The 18,448-nt window shown below is 38.9% G+C and overlaps 1 protein-coding gene across 2 annotated transcripts in view; it reads left to right on the top strand.

Moving 5' to 3' along the window:
* The window catches only part of DOK7 (docking protein 7), a 57,062-nt gene that overhangs the window by 24,731 nt on the left and 13,883 nt on the right, over positions 1-18,448 (top strand). For both annotated transcript variants that reach the window (XM_053975651.1, XM_053975650.1), the window contains one exon: positions 16,952-16,994. In XM_053975651.1, coding sequence (XP_053831626.1) covers positions 16,952-16,994 — 43 coding nt within the window. The remainder of the gene's footprint in view (positions 1-16,951; positions 16,995-18,448) is intronic.

Below are 18,448 nucleotides of genomic sequence, written 5' to 3'. Positions count from 1 at the left end.
CCCACATCTTTTATTACAAAGTGCTGTCAGGTTTAACAGTATTTCTAGCTGCCCTAATAAGTTGGCAAGAATTTCAGATATTGTCTATACTTAAATTTAGTGATAAACACTGGTGCAACCTTCTTCCTAACTTTTGTTAGAGATATGCATGAGATATGCACTTTTTTTTTTTTTTTTTTAAGAACCCATTTATAAGCAGTCGGGAAAAAAGTCTCATTAAATGAAATGATTCATGGGTTTGTTTTTACTTTTGAAAGAAAAAATAACCCTTTGATGTACTCTCTTGAACTGTCATGAATGAGTTATTTTAGCAGTATTTAATGGACACCGTCTTTGGCATTTCTTCTGATGAGTTCAATGAAAGCACAAATCCATAGACCGTAACTAAAAAATAATTATTACTCCTTGTACTTTGAACAGAATATATTTAAATTTGAGCCAGGAAGAGTTGATTTATGGATTGATGAAAACACGAGGTTTTCATGTTTATTCAGATTCGTGTTCAAAAAGCTTTAATGTGCTGGTGTTTGGAGTTCCTTTGCAATTTGAGTTAAGCTGTTAATTAAATTGTGTTAATGGCTTTTAAATGCCTACTATTTAAAGTGACCCAAGTAAGAGGAAAGTCTGCAGCAGTAATTAAGGCTATAAGCATTTGTTTGTTTTGTGCCCTTTGGTACAAAAGGCAAGTGGAGGTTAGGTTTGGACATGTTGCAAGTGCATGTTGGAGTTCAGCATGTGAAGAGTTGGAGAGAGGTTGCAGGGTGAAGATGTGCATATGTGGAGGGCATGGTGGGGGTCCTGAAGGGACCACCTGCTCCTCTAATGACAAGGATGCTGATGAAAACAGGGAGAACAGACCCTGGGAAAGTGCCAAAGCTCAAACAGAAAGCAGGGCAAGGAAGCCTTTCTGTCACTTTGCATGAAAAATAGAACCAGCATGAAAAGAGTTACTAAATATTGCTTCTATTACTTGTATATTGTATTTCATATTAGACACTGGGGACTAAGAAGCAAGCATGCAGGGTGATTTGCTTTCTGTTGTACGTAATTGTGCTGTGCTCAAGATGTCCTTTACAGATTTCCAAGGTGTGCTTTTGCTATGTAATTTGACCTAGTTGATTTCAGTGCTGTAGATGATTGCAGAGGTGAATTAATTGTGTATTGTAAGTGTAATTAAACTCAGAATTGGTTGTTACAATTTCTGAGTAAGCTGTAGAGATTTATTATTAGACTTTACTTATTATGTTTTTAACTACTTAACTAATACTAATTTGATGAATAGAATTTCATTGTATGCTTGTTGCTCTGTAACTTCCTTTGATGCTATAGTTTGAAAAATGTCAACTTTTTTATAGGGTTTTTTTTTTTACACCACCATTGTTTGTAAATTTTCTTAGAAGTCTGAAAAATAAAATTATTTTCCAACTGGTTTTGTCCTTTTCCATCTGACAAGTTCTGGGTTTTGTTTTACTTTGCTCTTTGTCCCCTGACCTCCTTCTTGCAAGTTGAATTAATATGGAGTGTTTATGGCTGTCTCTTCATGCTACTTAGTGTTATACTCAAACAACTGTTGACAGCTCCGAATGTGCTTATTAGTAGAAATTACATTTATGTATGTATAGCTCATGCTAAACTCATATTTATGTCAGTGGGAGTTGTTATTTATGTAGAAATATAGTCATGAGTACTGCTTTGGTAGTTAACTTGCTGTGATAGAGGGAAAAAGAAGTTGTCAGTTTGTGTGTGGCTGTTGTCATCAATCTCTCTTGGTATTCAGCCACTGACTTAAGTTAATGATTTTAAATTACCAAGGCCTCCTTGGGGACAATATGGTCTGAAATTAGGAGCTAATCTACCCAAATTCTCTGTGAGGTACTTGTATAATTCCTGCTACTACAGTGACTCTGTGCCTCAAACTTTGAATCTCCCAGCATATCTGTTGTAAGTGGAAATACAGAAATGTGGTGGTCTTGATGGATAAAAGGGGTTTTGCCAGGCAGTGGGATCCACAGCACTGAGGGGCTGAGAACCCTTCCCTACACAATCCAGGGAGGACTGGCACCTGCCTCGGGAGCACGTGGATCTCAGTTTAAGTGAGGAGTTGGTGTGGCTAGGTGGTAGGATATTTAACTCTTTTAGTCTGTCCTGTAGGAACTGCTTTATTTTGCATTACAACTCCATGGGAAGGCACGTGCATGCCTTGAGCAGGCTCTTTGCTGCTGTGCTTGATCATGCAGCCCCACATCCCCCTTTCAGAGCTGGTTAATCAGCTTGGGTGAGTGCAGAGTCTCTGTGTTCTAGAGAAACTGTGAATATCTGTGTGTTCCTTGTGCATTGTAGACCAGGGAGAGAGATTAAACCTAGGGAGAAGCACAGATTATGTGACTTCAGACAGAGAAGGGGCTTGAACTCTAAAGCATCCTACACTGACTTGCCTGGTACTAATTTCACCAGGGTCATAAGCATCCTGTCACTGGGTTGGAAATATAGCCTAAATCTTCCAAATCCTGTACAAACCCATTAACCCTAGAGTTAGCTGGTGTTTCTCCTGTCCTTGTTGATGCTGCTTTTGAAAGTGGTGAAAGGGAAGGCCTGTAAGGTGTTAACTTTCTTAGTGAAATCTGAGAAATGGCAGCTGCATGACTACGTGGCCATATCTGTGTAACTGAGAATGTTTTAATTTTTTTTGGCTTTTAATCAAGTACTTTTGTGATGTAGTACTAAAACAGATACTAAAGAAATCACAATGTACTGTTATCTACAACCTTAATTTAGCTATTTTTTTTCTCTCCCCAGGAGACTGAAAACCTTATGTGTTTGCCTTGTACTGTGTTTATTTCCATGCTTTCTCTAACAGTGTAGGAACATGATTATTTGTAATTGCACATCTTTTACATCTCTTTTTTTTCGGTATTGATGTGTGGTGCTGTAACATTTTATGCTTCCTCCCACCTTTAAAAATGCTACAAGCTGTCTAAATTCTCAGCTGAGGATGCATTTTCATCTTCTTTCATCTTCAGCAACATTGTTGCTGCTTGTATTTCTGCTCTAATCCTAGAGCTCTGGGCAGTTGGGCAACATGCTGTCAGAACTTTAACAGGAACAGTTTGCACCTCAGAGGAACCTGGAAGTCTGTTGTCATTATTGATGTGTTTGTGAGGTTTTTGTATCTGGGACGTGCTGACATTTTGCATTAATTAGAAAACTTGCTTTTGTGCTCTTTTCTTTCAAGATTTAATTTCTGTTGTTTTTCTATGAGTCCTGACTGTGATACATGAACCAGCAGTGATGTGCATCTCCCAGCACGTGTCACCACTAAATGAGGTGCCTGCACTGGACAATGATTTGGCCATCTGGCATTTTACTTACATTACTGTTATTGTAAAAGGCTCTGAAATTTTTACAATAAAGTAGTGTTATTTTTCAGACTTTTCAGAGATTCAAAAGCATCTTATAGCCCACCAATTTTCCCATAGCATCTTTCTGAAATAGAAGAAACCCATGATTATTTGCTGCTCTTGACAATGAAATGCAGTCATTTCTGGAGCTGGACAAAAGCACCCAGTGCTGTGCAGATCAGGGATGAGCAAAAGTGTGTTCTCCAGTTGAAGCTGACAGAAAAAGGGGGCATAAAACAGGTGGATGTAGTGTCAGGCTTAAAGCTGCATTTGTTTTGTTTTCCTTTTAGTAGTTTTGGCCAAGTCTATTGTAGAGATGATCTCCATCCTCTTGATCTCATCTCCCATCCAGGTGTGCTTATGCACTGTGTAGAGATATTCCTTAATGTCAGCTTGCAGGAAAGGAAGAGTTTTTTTTCTTCCCAGTTCCCCAGTTAACTTGTACAGTATTGTAATGCTTCTTGGCAGTTTTCAGGCTTCACTCCCAAGTAATTGAGACCCAGCTTCCTTTTCCATTGCTGCTGCTGGTAAGAGCTCACATAAGTGACCCAGCTCTTCCAAAGGTGTGCATGGAGGAGGTCAAAGGGTAAGAATTTGGATTTGAGATGTCACAGGAACGCATGAGACATGCCAACCCTACCAGGGCAGAGCAGATCTGACTTGCTTTCAGCCCTGTAGGAGGTTACCATATCTTTTAGCTAAAAAACTGTACTCAAGGTACTCTCCATCTATCATGAAAGAATCCTCACAACTTTTCTGCAAAGAATAAGGGTTTTAATCAAAATTTGGAATAATAAGAGTTGGCACATCTTGGGATCTGTCACTAAGGGGAACAGAGAGCCTGTGGTCTGTAATGGGAAAAGGAGTGCCTGCCACAGAAGCACTGGTGAATGAAATGATAACAATGTCAAGAGAACGGAGCATCTTTCCTTAAATGAGGGAATGCAGACAATGTAACTCAGCAGAATTCATTCTTCTGTACCAAACACAAGTGTAGCTGGATTGCTTTTCTGTCAGAGAGCCTTGGAGATCTTGATAAACCACATTATTGACCTTCTATCCCCATCACAATGAACAAACGGGAAAATTGGCTTCCTCCCCTAAATAAAATCAAGCAGGATAATAGCTTTTATTATTACTAATACCAATGGCTACTTCTTCCTCTACTGAGCAGTAGCTTTTCTGAACAGAGAGAAAGAAATGCTTTGAAGGAGGAGTCATATGACAAGAAAAGTTGGAAAAAAATTCCCTTTGGAATGTAGGGTTTGAGGGGTTTCTGGTTTTGACCCAGCTGTAAAGGAGACTCTTCAGATTGCTTGGAATGTGGCCAAAATGAGAAAATGGAAGGCTTTTTAAAAAATCTTTCTATCTTTCCCCCTCCCTGAAATAGAAATCTGTTTATTTCTGGAAAAATTCAACAGAATCCTACAAAGTGTTAGTAGGCACTTTCTATCTTCATTTTCTAAAAGGTAGAAAGTAAAATTCACCGTAGAGGAAAGAGAGGAAAAGCACAGATGTAAGGAAAGCATAGATTACTGGAGCTAAACTCAGGGGAAGTGAATAACTCCAGTAGCAGCCCTGGATTAAGATTCCCAAGTTTGATTCCCATATGGTTTATCTCCTGGAAGATCATAAACACAGTTACTTTCAAAAAACCTCAATTCCTTGACTTGCATTTCTGAAAAATGTTTGTAATGTCTGCCAACATTCTATTTTTAAGGTTGTACATTAAAAAGACTATGCAGGAAATATTTTGTTTTGATTAACAGTCAGTGATATCAAAGTAATTGCATGGCTCAGAAGGAACTGGCGAGTGTCAGTAGGATAGCAATCACTTAGATGGGATGTCTGGAGGGCTGGCAGCAGCTCCCTGTGAGTAGATGAGAGGACTGAAAATAGATGCTCAGTAGGGGTGTGACCTTTCCAACCAATCTTTTTTGACAGAGCCACTTAAAACTGGAAGTATGCAAATTAGAAGGGTGAAATGTGTTCCAACAACATCAAACAAGCTTGTCCAGAACTCAGGACAAGACGTAGGAGTGGAATTAGTTTTGGTAGTTCAAGATTCCCAATATACTTCAAGATATCCATGGAAATACTTTCAGTCTGGCCAATATCATGTCAGCAGAATTACAGTGAGTTGTAATTACTTGTTATCAGATTATATCTGAAGGTATTGGTTGTGTTGTGGTGTAGGCAAATCCTTACTGTTTGTCATATTTGACCCTATTCCAAGTTACATTACTTTAGTCATAAAGAGCAAATAATTTTTCCAGCTATTATGTTTGTGAAATGTAATAATACAGTAACAACATCTTCATATGGGTAATGCAGTTTTAGGATTTGTTAGCATGAAAATATGTGGCAACAAATGTACTGAATAGAGGATGGTTTATTACCTGCTCCGTTGAACCTACTCCATGGTTTCATTATACTGAAACCAATTTGAGGAATGAATCACTGAAATATATTCATATGTTCAGAACTGAATGAGTGCTTCCCATAGGCAAAGAAGGTAGTAAATGTGCCTAAGCCATTCTGATAGAAAAATGCCTACTAGTTTTCAGGATGGACTGTTTTTAAAGTTCCTTGAGATATTATGCATTGATGTATTATGCAGAATTCTGAATGCTTCTGCTGAACTTGTCTAGAGGACAAAGGAGAAGGGAATTCTTTAAAAGCCCATAAGGAAGATAAGACTGTCAAATTTACCTCTGATGCAATTGTACAATTCTGACCAAAATGTCCCTCTGAGTTGAGCAGAAGTCTTGTGCAGACTTCAACTCTTTTCCTCTGACACTCCTAGAAGAAGGCCATTGATATCAGTGTACCTGAAATCCTCACTTCATTTGGGCTGCATGTGAGTTAAATAAGATGGACCTTTGATATTTAAAACAGGCAGATTTCAAATCCTGTCCCATAGTAGAAGAGTGGAATTGACTGCTCTGGAGCTCAGGGAACACAGAAAGAACCCATACTGCAATCTGGTGTTCTTGCTCTGCCTGGCTTAGTGTTGAATGCCTTTGACAACAAACCTGCCCACCATGCTATAAAGCTGCTTGTCTGTAGCAGACAGACTGCTGGCAGGAGTTTGTGGCAGAGTGGTGTTTTGGGCACTGTCTCATTTTATAAAGAGAGATAAGAAGCTTGAGATTTGGACTGATGCAGGGATTTTGTGTTAGGGCTTTCTTGTGACCAGCTTACCTTGCTCTATCTGTGATATCTGTATTTGCTTCCCAGGGCTGTTGTCTGATGAGATGGTATTTCTACAGGACTTTGGATCTTGATAATTCTGTCCAAGTGCTAAAGATTATATTAAATGCCAATTGTCCACATGGCAGTGAGAGAGACAAAAAGTTTGTTTGCCTTTTAAGAGAACTGTGGACAGAAAAGGAAGTCATTAATGGGTGTTGCTAAAGGAAAAAAATCAACCTGCCAGGATGAAGCAGCTGCTCCACAATTTTTTGTTTAAAATAGTGGCAAAAGTCTATCAATAATTTTTATGACTTCAACAAATAGTTGAAAGCTGTTTTCTATTTAATGAAAGACCACAAAGCAGTGGCCCTGAATAAGTTATTTCAAGAGAATTTTTTTGTATGTGAAATTGAGCTTGAAGAATGGTGCCTTTCAAGAACTGCAGTTACAGGAAAAAAAGTTGTGAATGTGGGACCCTTACACTCAGTTGATTCAGAAAATCTGAGACTGAGGACATGGCAGTTGAAAATCAATTCTTTCTAAGAATGGGATTGGCCTGAGGGCTGAACGATTTTTCAACATTCTGAAAGGAGCAAAGTATCAAGAACATGCTTGAAGATATGCCTGAACTTCAAGCCAAGTTGTAACAACAGAGGGAGGAAAAAGCTATACCAATATTATATTTTCTTAATATATTCTTTTCTAAAATCCTCATGGAGAGGCATATTGCATAAAATCTAATTTTTCAAATTTTATGGATGCAGTGACTTTCTTCCCCCAGTTTCTCTATTAAGATCAAAAGCCATTTTGCCCAAACAGGGATTAGGTAAAACTGAGCTCTTCCCCAGTAGGAGGTATGAGAGGAGATGACTGCAGGGAACTTCTGGAGCAGTGTTTTTGGTAGCCAATTAACCCAATTTGGTTCTCATAGTTCTGGCTAAACTTAGCTTTGAAAATGTAGGCGCTCTGGGTAAGAAACAAGGTGACACAGTGAAACCTCAGTTACTTCACCTGACCAACTGAGTAAATATTTTTTAAAGTGTGAAAAAAGCTCTTTTTACCAGCTGCATACAAACTTTTCTGTTCCATTCCTAAATGGCACTACAGAGGGAAGTTCTTCCTTGCATTCTGGCCATCCCTGCTAGTGTAACAACATTTTGTGCCTTGAAAAACTATCTTACTTCAGCCAGTAATTCAACCTGTGAGTGTAGGACAGAAACACAGGGAAAAAAGTTATGTGGAGCTACTGTTTTTTTTTTTTTCTGTCCCCTCTGGTTCAGCTCCAGGGAAATTTGATGCATCAATATAACAGTACAAAATTTCTGTATGTGTGTCAAAGTTAGACTGAACTTCCTTGGGTGGGATGAGGATGTTAAGGTCAAAATAAGTGTGATTAGTTTGATAAATGAAAGCCAGGATGCGTGAGTGAATACCAGTCATATAGAAGGTTTCTAGGCTGCAGTAAAATGCCTTTACTGCATGCAAGCTCTGCTTGTATGTCCTCCTTGGAGTTATCTTTTATGTCCTTCCACAGCTTTTCTTCCAAAAACAGAGTAGATGAAAGAAAGCAGACCTTGGGACTTTCTCTGCAGAAGTTCAATCCCACTCGAGTCCAAAGTGTAGATGGAAAAGGGGCTTTAAAGTTGACTTTGTGCTCCTAAGTCTTGTCACATGAGGATAAAGGGTTATTTGCAGGATAAAATGCAGCAGCCAGCTGTCAATCAACTAAAATGACTGTTTCAACAGCTGGGAATCAGTGGGACATGAACTCTGGCTGTGTTCCCTCTCCCCTAGCCACATCCTCTGCAGTAGTCTGGATTCTGTGGAATCCTCTGCTAATTCAATGCTGATGGGAAGCAATTTTGGATGTACTAGAAATCTGAGCCTGGAAAATATTAAGGAAATATAAACCTTTTCCAGATCTGGTTTATTAGAAGGACAGAGAAGTGCTAAGTGGGCTATATCAGGGCTAGTAACTGTATACTTGAATCCTCTGTAGCACAAGGAAGACATTTCCAGATGAAGTTTGCTGATTCATCTCATTCCTGGAGACACAAAGTCAAGCAGAACACACATGCTACAGAGATAACTACTATAGGAGGCTTTGGAAAAAAATTACAGATATAATTGTGCCTAATAATTTATTGCACTGCTTTCTGATATAGAAGAAGCCTGGGAGCAGCCCCCATGGATAGTTAAGTATCTGTATCTTTTGAAGCTGTGCAGCTTAATTATAGTTTCATTACTTTTGACAAACCATAATTTCAGTGATGGGCTGGGGATAAAGAAAAACACTTGTCTTAATTTTACTATTTTGAGCTTTTCCTCCCTTATTTGTCCTTCTACTTCCATCCATTTCTTTCTACTGATGATCACTGATTATCTTGTTAATAATTTTTTTTCTGGAAGAAGTTGACTAACTATAGCTCTAAGTGTGAGGTTGAAAAAGGAGGAAAATGAATGTGAAGATCATATTGCAAGGCTTTCAGTTTTGTTCTTCATAGGCCCATAATTAAGCCCACTCTAGTTCTCTGTGGAACAGGATGCACAGGTTAAAACAAGGATTCTTTTCTCTGTGTCTTTATGTGGAATGGGCTGGAAGGAAGGAATCAAGTAACTAGTCTAATGTAAATTGGCATAGCTCCATCAGCTACAAGACAGGCACAAGTGTATTTTTAGTGCCAGCAGAAGATAAGCTCACACTGTGGAACAACAGTCTTTGGGGAAATAGAGGAAGAAAAAGACTTTTCTTAGGGCTTTCCCCAGGTGAATGTTTCAAAATGGTAATTAAAGCTTAACATAAACTTTCTCCATCTGTAAGTGCCCACAGGGGCAGGTTTAATTTGTCTCTAAGACCTGAGATTTCACTTTGCCAACTTCTGAAATGTTTTCATTTGAGTCCTTCTCTATTTACTGTCACTGCAGCTGTAGAGTTATAGTTGAACTCTTTATTTGCAAAAAGGGATCCCTTAATTAATAGCTGACTTGGATTTTAAATCTTGTTGCAAGCAGAAAACTTGGGTAAAGTTATACTTCTTGCACTTTTGTGTGTAAATTTTCTCTAAATTGCTGCTTTGCTAACCACAAGAGCAAGGCCATCTGAACCCCTTTGTGAGCATGTGTGTCCATAGGTCCATATGTTAAGGATGGTCCTTCTTGTTTATTTTCAGCCTCTCCAAGCTTCCTGCTCCATAGTACTTTTGTACTGGCTTTGACTACCTTGAAATGGGTTAATGCTCTGACTCAGAACTCTGTGGTTTCTATTGGGCTGTGCTGTTCTGAGAAAATGTACAGCAGTACTTCCCACTGGCCAGATGTTTCTGCAGTACTGAGATGCTCAGTGGGGGCACAGTCAATCTTGTGAACTTTAAAATGCAAAGGGAGTGGATCATGTGAGGGGTTGCATCCCATCTGTGAGCACCTTGCCTCTCCTGTTTGTGTTGTGTGCTGAGCAAGAAGAATGAGCTGAGAGCCACACACTGATTATTTGCACAGCAGTCAAATCTGCTGGTTTTCATACCTGCTTGGGCCCATCTGAGCCTCACTTTCAGCTTAGGAGAATTTTGCTGGAGTCTCTGCCTTATGTGGTTTCCTTGGGTGCAGAACGTGTGGAAATTAACAGATCTGTTGTACAAGGAAGCTCAGACTATCAAATGTGGGGAAACTGAGTGTATTCTAAATAACTAATGTTCTTGCAGAAGTGTAATGCTACCCCCTGTTGGAATTAGGGATATATGAAACATAAACCAGAATAGATGAAATTGAAGCCTCTGACTTTGTGTACATTACTTTGTTTCCATTGCACTTGACAAGACTTTAGAAGTGCCAGTCTCTCTAAAAAAAAAAAAAAAGTATTTTTTAACATAAATAGGAAAGTTTTTTTCCTTCCAGTTACCACTGAATTAAATTTAAAATATTCTTTCATGGTAAAATACAGCTGCAGGCACAAATGCCTGTCATTTTACTGTCTTTCTATAAGAATACAAATGTATAACCTATTAATGTTGATTTTTATTGTTCACAAGCATCTCTTCATAAAGGCCTTGCAGCTTCTAAAACAGAAATGCAGCCTCTTTATTTGCAAGGCTAAAGCTACAGTGTTTGCTGTGATTCAGCTACAAGCTGAGGAAAGGCACTCGTGGAAATGGGACTGGCTAAAGCAATGCTGTGGGTGCCCTGCTGGACATTGAACAGTCTAGAAAAATGTGTTTGATCTCCTGTGCATTAGCATTGCAGCACGAGTTTCTGTCTGTGCCTTAGGAGAGCTGAGCTGAGCAATGCTCTGGGAAGGGGAAAAGGGAATGTAATGTTTCTATGAAAACATCTCTGAAAAGCTGACAACACTGTTTTGAATTGGAAAATCTGCTGTGGGTCTTAATGCTTAAATTCCTTTTCATAAAACTGCAGAACTTAATCTGCTACTGTAAATCAGGACAGCTCAGCTGAGGAGTTGGGGGGCAGCAATGCAGATGATTTTAATTACCTGGAAGAATTGGTTGTCTTTATTTTGGCCCTAAGAATATATGACATACTGAACTTCAGATTATATTGAGGTATTTGCCTTTGTTCTTAGGTCTCACAGTTGCAGAGAAAGCATTTATCACTTCTGAGATGAGCGTGGTTTATTTTAATGGCAATTGTGTAAGGAGTTGTTAATGCCCTGAATGGTAGAATGATTACTGTGAGATACCTGGTTAAAGATGAGGCAGTGAAGGCTGATGTTAATGCATTGAATTATGTACCTAGCATCAATTCAGGGGTGTATTTGTTTAGGGTTCTGTGCTCTGAAATCAGGAGATGCTGTGACCCCACTGTTAAGTTTGAGGAATATATCCTTTGGCATTTATATATGGTGTTTTTATTTTTCATGAAAAATTGTTTTTAGTTCCTGTCTTCTAACTCCTCCAACATTTTGCTATGTCTGGTGTAGCCATTTCCTCTGGCTGGTGGAATTCTTCATCCTAGTCCTGGCTCCTGCTGTGGAAAGTCCTCCTGTATCATGAACCAGGAGTGAAGTGTTTTCTGACTGCATTTCAGTGTTTTTGTCCTGTGAGGTCTCTTCAGAATCTTAGATGAGCTCATCCCTTCAGTAATATTCATAATCATTAGTGTCCATCTTTCCATTTGAGTTTCTTATACAGCTCTCCCTAGAGGGTTTGCTACTGCAGCCTCTCTCCCTGCAGATTGTCACAATATTTATCCCTACAAAATCTCTATGAAATAATCAAGTGCTTCTACCTGTATAGAAACCAGTGCTTCTAAATTTTACCTGTGGTTAAAGAGGAGAGACCCCCCAATTCATAGAAGTATTAAATAATTTTGTTTGATCTGGAGCCATCATATCAATCTTTGAGAGACAATAAGAAACTCAAACCTTATGAAATTAGTAAGAAATGGTAAGACAAACCCAAATCCCCAGTTTGATGGAGGTGGCAGAGTGTCTTTATTTTATTTATATACTATAACTTGCAGTTTTGGGCATCTCTCTGTAATCACAAGCTGTCTAGCTGATATTGCTGTTGGGACAGTTCAGGAGGGTTTGGTATTTTGTGCCTTCAGACTTTCCTATCGACCTGGGGTGATGTTACTGCTTTGGGCCAGCTGTACATTCTCCTGACTTACATTTTTGTCTAGCAAGTATGCATGCTTGGCTTGTAGCAATGCCTGGAGACAGACACAAACATCACTGATGTGTTTGCACCAGGATTTTATATGCCTTGGATGGTATTGCATAGCTGCTTCCTCTAGAATTCTGTGTGAATACTTCTGTGCATAAGGAGATATGTGTATGATGTTAAAAGGATGTTGTTTAGGTTGAAAAGTTAAGCTCCTCAGTGATGAGGAATTGACAGATTTACTGTTGCTCATGCCATCTTGATTGTAGCCACACATGTGTCTCTCTCGTGCAGTGAAGGAAACAGATGATCCATGGAAAAACTGGTATGTGACCATGTAATTGCATTACAGTGCAGTTGTTCAGCACACTCCTAGTGTGACTGTCCATTGTAGTAATTCTAGGTCTGCTTTTGAAAAGCAAAAGACAAGAGCAAATCATGTGTCTTGTTGCTGTGTCAGTTCCCCCGTGGGCTCATATATTATCAGTAGCAGAACTTGAAATTTGACCCTTCAGTGTTGCAGCTGAGACTCAACCAACTGAATTGCTTCTGCAGATCCAGCTACTGGCTTTTGTGGTAGAGAACTGAGCCCAGCTTCTCTTTCTCTCCCATGAGTGGACAGCTTCAGAGTATGCTATAGGCAAGTTGTGTCATTTTTGGAGGTCATGATCACGTTCTGATGTTAATGGTTGTGTGACAAGAGGCTCCTGGCTGCAGGCAGCTGGGAAGCCCAGAGCAAGGAGCAGGAGATGCCTCTCGACAAAAGCATATAAAGAATCACAACTGCAGAGGCTTCTGTAAAAAATGTGAGAGAGAGAAGATAGCAACACGAATCTGGACTAGAATTAAACAATACTTTTGTATTTGGTTGTTTCTCACCTCTTGCTTTTTAAACAAGACCTCTAACTTCTAGATGAGCTGAGCTTGAGTATCCCACAGGGGTATATTTTAAGGGGTATATTTTAATATGGCACAGCCCACGGCTTGCCAGTGCCACTCAAATTGCCAGCTTCATGCCTCATAAAATAGCTGATGTTTGGGCTTGGCTGAGCAAGTGGAGATGTTTCTCAACTGACTTCAGCAATCTTTCTGTAGGGTGGCAGTTGGCTTGCAACAGATGAAGCTGAGTAATGAGGAGTTTGTGGCTGAAATTGGAGCCCTGCACCAATGAAACATGCTATGGGCAGGAGTTTTTTTCATGTGGAGTTGTTAGGAAGGATCATAGAGTTTAAGAATTTTGTATCTTTTGCTTTAAACCTGATCAACTGCTGGGTGAAACAACCCATCAAGGCAGATGACCTTTAAAGGTTGCTCCATGTGCCTGTATTTATTGACCTTTCCTGGGAACTTTGTTTGTCTTGTGGCAGCCTAAGCATTCAAGCTTTAAACTTTACTGTGATTTAGAATAATAGAATAAATCACTGTCTTTAATCCTTACAAGAAAGGTGCTATAACTGTCAGTTTCATTAGGGATTGGCTCCTTTTTCCTGAACTATGTGAGCTTTGCAGAACTTTAGACATACTTTTTCTCTTCTATTTTCTAAAAGCACTTTAAACTTTTCTTTGTGACGCTGATTTCAAAATCTTAATTCAGGATCTCTCATTGAGCCCTCTGCTCCTTTGTGAGGTTTCTGATGGTTCAAGTTTATTGTAATAAACTATATTATGTGACTGTAATCTGCTGCCTCCCTCTACACACAAACTATGTGAAGCAGTCAGAGGGTTGTGATGACATGCCACCAGCTACACACAGCAGGCAGGAGAGTGTTTGTTGTTGAAGTCTGTTCACAATTCCTGGTTTTCAGGGACTCAGGGATTTTGAATCATGATTTTCATGGTTTCCTCTTGAAAAACTGGATATTTTGCGTAGCCTTGTTACTACATAATAGCTTTAAAATAAAGGGTATAAAGGGAGGGAGAGAAGAAAAACAATCTAGATCATCTATATCCTCTGCAAGAATGAAGCATTTGACCAATTGCAATGAAGCCTCTGTTTATGAATGCATTTTTGGAATGTGCAGAATGAAAATCTCACAAAGCAAATACTTGCTTCTATTACTGTCAATTACAAAGTCCTGTTTCGTAACAAGATAAATCTGGGAACCTCTCATTTATGTTGAGCCTTTCTTCTTCAAGTCTGAGGACTCAGATTAGGGCAAAACTTCAGATATGTGCTTAGACTAAAGCAAAAGAGACCTAAAAAGCACAGACTATTTTGTGCTGGATGGGGCCTTTAAAGGTCACCTAGTTCAACCCCTCTGCAGTGAGTAGGGACACTTTCCCCTAGGTCAGGTTCCTCAGAGCCCCATACAGCCTAATCTTGAATGTTTTCAGGAATGGGGCATCCACAACTTCTCTGGATGACCTGTGCCAGTGTTTCACCACCCTTATAGTAAAAAATGTATTCTTTATATCCAGTCTAAATCTATCCTCTTTTATTTTAAAACCATTACCCTTTGTCCTATCACAACGCAGTCTGCTAAAAGGTCTGTCCCTTATCTTTCTTATAATGTAAGTACTGAAGGGCTGCTCCAATCTCTCCCTGGAGCCTTCTCTTTTTCAGGCTGTACAACCCCAACTCTCTCAGCCTTTCCTCAAAGGAGAGGTGCTCCAGCCCTGCCATAATTTTCTGTCCATGGTCTGGACCTGCTCCAAGAGGTTCATCTTTCCTGTGCTGAGAACTCTAACTCTCAGTAGGCGCAGAATAATGGAGCTATAAAAAGCTGCCAAACTTAGATGAGCTGAAAGAAAAGCTTTATTTCTAAAGATACACAGAGGGAATTACATAAGCTGTGGCTGATGAGGTGTGTCTGAAATGTTGACACAGTTATCAGGTGACTGGCATTTCATTCCTCTTGCCAGTGATGATGGAACCCTGCTCAGCATTCAAACCTACAGAAGCTTTTTCTTGGAAGTGTAGGTTACTCCTTTTTAGGAGGCAAAATAAGAAACAAAAGTATTTTGGCTCTGTGAAAATGCTTGGTTAATATTGATCAGCTATCCATCACAGCCAATAATGGGAAGAAGTTGTTTGAAGACAATTTTTTTTTGTTTGTTTGTTTGTTTGTTTTTTTTTTTTTTGTTTCTATCCACCTAACTTGCAAGCTTCTGGCTCCTTTTTCTGCCACAGAGGTGAGCTTGCAAAGCTGTTCTGGTGCTTTTTGTCACTATGAATCTGGCACAACTTCTATAGCCAGGAAACTGCAGTACAGTATCTTTTCTCTATTAGATGATCTGGATCTATGGACCCAAAGACTAAAACTTCCATAAGCAGCACCAGACCAGGTTTAGGTATGTAATCACTGAAAAGTTGTATAGAGATGGATAGGCCTGCTCCTCTTCCTATGGGACAGTATTTTTAACTGCTGATTTTTTTTTAATGAGAACTGGTGTGATCAATCACATTTTTAATGAAATTTAAAGTGAGTGAATGCTTGAATATAATAAAATGAAATTGTAAAAGAAAAAAAAGGTGAGAGGAAGGCAAAGATATTCCAAATATACACAGAAGGGGGAAAAGAAAACCCCATTTTGATTGTGAAAAAGATTACGTGCCATGGTGGTTATTTGTACACACAGAAAGAAATGCCAGGCTTAAGTTCTATTTAGCTCTTTAGGGCAACCGAGCTAATCTATGAATAATGACCCAGCATGTCAAACTACTGGGTTCTCCTAACATCAATCATTGAACTCTACCCAAGATATTTGGAAGCAGAACATAAAAAATGAATGTCATCTGACAGCAGCCAGATCAGCACCAGAGCTAAAATAGCCCTGGCCATGCAGCTCCTGGTGTGTGATACACGGATGGTGCATATCTGCTTACCGAGGGTGTTGTACTGCTGGGCTGGCTGCAGCCAGGCATCACAGACCCCAGCACTCAGCTCCCGGGCCACAGGCAAATGATTGTATGTTTATATGAGGATATTTAACTTATATTTAGGAGTAATACTATGAGGCATGCAGGCCTTAGGTAGTCATGTTAGTTTTTGTCTGAGTATCATAGCAGGTGTAACAAAAGCATGTGATTTGAGTGAGGTCACTTACCCCTTTTCTCCTTTGATGTAATCACAGGGTGGGTTGAGATCTGCATTATGTTCTGCATTTGAAAACCATGCACTTACATTTGTACATGATGCCATAATAATTTTAAAAGGTTCTCCTACAGGCAAAAGCATGTTTTGCTGTGTTTTGTAGAATTATAAAAGGTAGCTTTTACATCTCTCTATTGTTCTTTCTGCTGTGTTGCCTTTGCTATTGCCACTGTTGGTGAAGCTTCTGCCTTACAGAGGATTGCAGCAGGAGGCCTCAGAGTTGCAGAAATAATAGAATATGATGTACTGAAAAGGGAAATGAAGACAATCATAAAGACTGAAAAAATCACTTAATAACAAAACACTGCTTTTATTTTTTATTATCTCAGGCTCATTTCTTTATCTAATCAAAGCTGACTCTTGTTTAATCTTATCTGATTTGTTATCTATCATTTCAATAATACTTTAACTATCTCCCACATCTGTTGTAATTTCACACATCAAACTTCTGTTGGTGTTTTTGCATCTTTGTCAAGTACAATCTAATATTTTCTGAAATGCTGTGGGATGTTTTTCTCTTTCACAAATGAAATCTTGGCCACATTTCTAATTTCCTCCACTCCCTTCTACTTTTATATACCTTCTGTATTTTGTCAAGTTTCTACTTCTTGTAAAGATTTTTCATTGTAAAATTTTCTGTTTTCTTTAGGGAACAGCAGTATTGCAGTCTGGAGTCTTACCAGCTATATCAGGTAGGAGCCATTTAGTCATTTACTTTATTTAACAATGCTGTTTAAGTCTCAAATTGTGATAAGAGAAACAAAAGATTTATGGAAGCAGAACTAAATACTGTATTGAGTGGTGTCCTATTCATGGTTGGTTTTGCTGCTGCAATTCATGACTTGCAATTATGAAATACACTGTAATCTGTAATAACCTTGGTTGAAAAGTTTAATATATTTTCCCTTTTCTTTTGTTACTCTGAAGAGGTTCAAAGTTGTTAGAGTCTTTAAAAAGCTGTTTAGTGCCTTTTCTACTTACATGTTCAAAGAACAACAAGAATTTTTTATTTTTAGGCTATATTAACACCAAAGGCAAACATGATTTATATGTTCAGTGTGTATAGCCAGTTTCCTAAATAACATGAAATCACAGGAATGAATCTTTACCAGAAGCAACTGGGAGATGCTTCTCTCATGTCAGTGAAACTATTGATCAACAAAATCACTAATGAGAGGACACTGAGTATCTGGCCTGGAAAGATTATTTATGCAGAGGCACTGACCATCCTGCATTGTGAACCTCTATCAGTAGAATGTGTTGGTCACTTGAGTTCCCTGTCTAATGCAGCCAAACTGGTCTGGCACTTTTGAATTATAATTTACCTCAAGGAAAACATTTCATAAGCATTTAGTTTTGTGTCATTACTCTCCGGGTTAGACTTTGGAGAGATCTGTGTACAGAATGTGGTTAGTATCTTAAATGCCTTTCCATTCCTTAAATGGTTTACCTGCTAATTCATCAGATCCATTAAATTTCATAAGATGCCCATCTCTAATAGGTTTCTTTATTACTGTAAAAACCTTGGCCAATACCTAAAGCAGTGTAACTGATGGATTCTTCTGTGAACAAATCCAGTAAGATACTCAGGATCAGGAGGTGTCTCTGGAGAAGGTTAAAAGTAACTCCTTCCTTTGTCTGTCTTAGCAGGAGAAAATCAAGAATCATTTAGCAGATCTTGTTGCTAGTTATTCCACTCAAGTCAGTGGAATTACTCTTGATTTATAGAGGTGTATAGAAGTAGAAGCCCAAATTGGATCATTAATTTTATCTTTCCCTCTGGTACTCAAGTTTCTAGTCCTCCACTCAAACCAAAAAACCAGAACACTTCTGATTCAAGTGTGGGTAAATACAGGGAAACTTCTGCTGCATGTGGTGGGCACAATGTTATTTCTGTATTAATTTCAGTGTCAAGTTAATTTTGGGTGCAAACAACATCTGACAAAAAAACCTAATCTCAGACTATTCATGCATAAGAGGGATTTAGCTGTTTTGATAAAACTATCATGAAGCAAATTGGAACTGCAGAAATACAGGACAGATTTTTATATCAACAGAAAGAGATGATACAAGACTGAAGAAGTTTGAGCAGGTGTGTTTTATTGTCTGGTACACTGGAAAAATATAGTTTATGAAAATAACTCCT

Source organism: Vidua macroura, chromosome 4 (assembly GCF_024509145.1).
Source record: "Vidua macroura isolate BioBank_ID:100142 chromosome 4, ASM2450914v1, whole genome shotgun sequence".
Lineage (NCBI taxonomy): Eukaryota > Metazoa > Chordata > Aves > Passeriformes > Viduidae > Vidua > Vidua macroura.
This window is presented reverse-complemented; position numbering and strand designations above follow the sequence as displayed.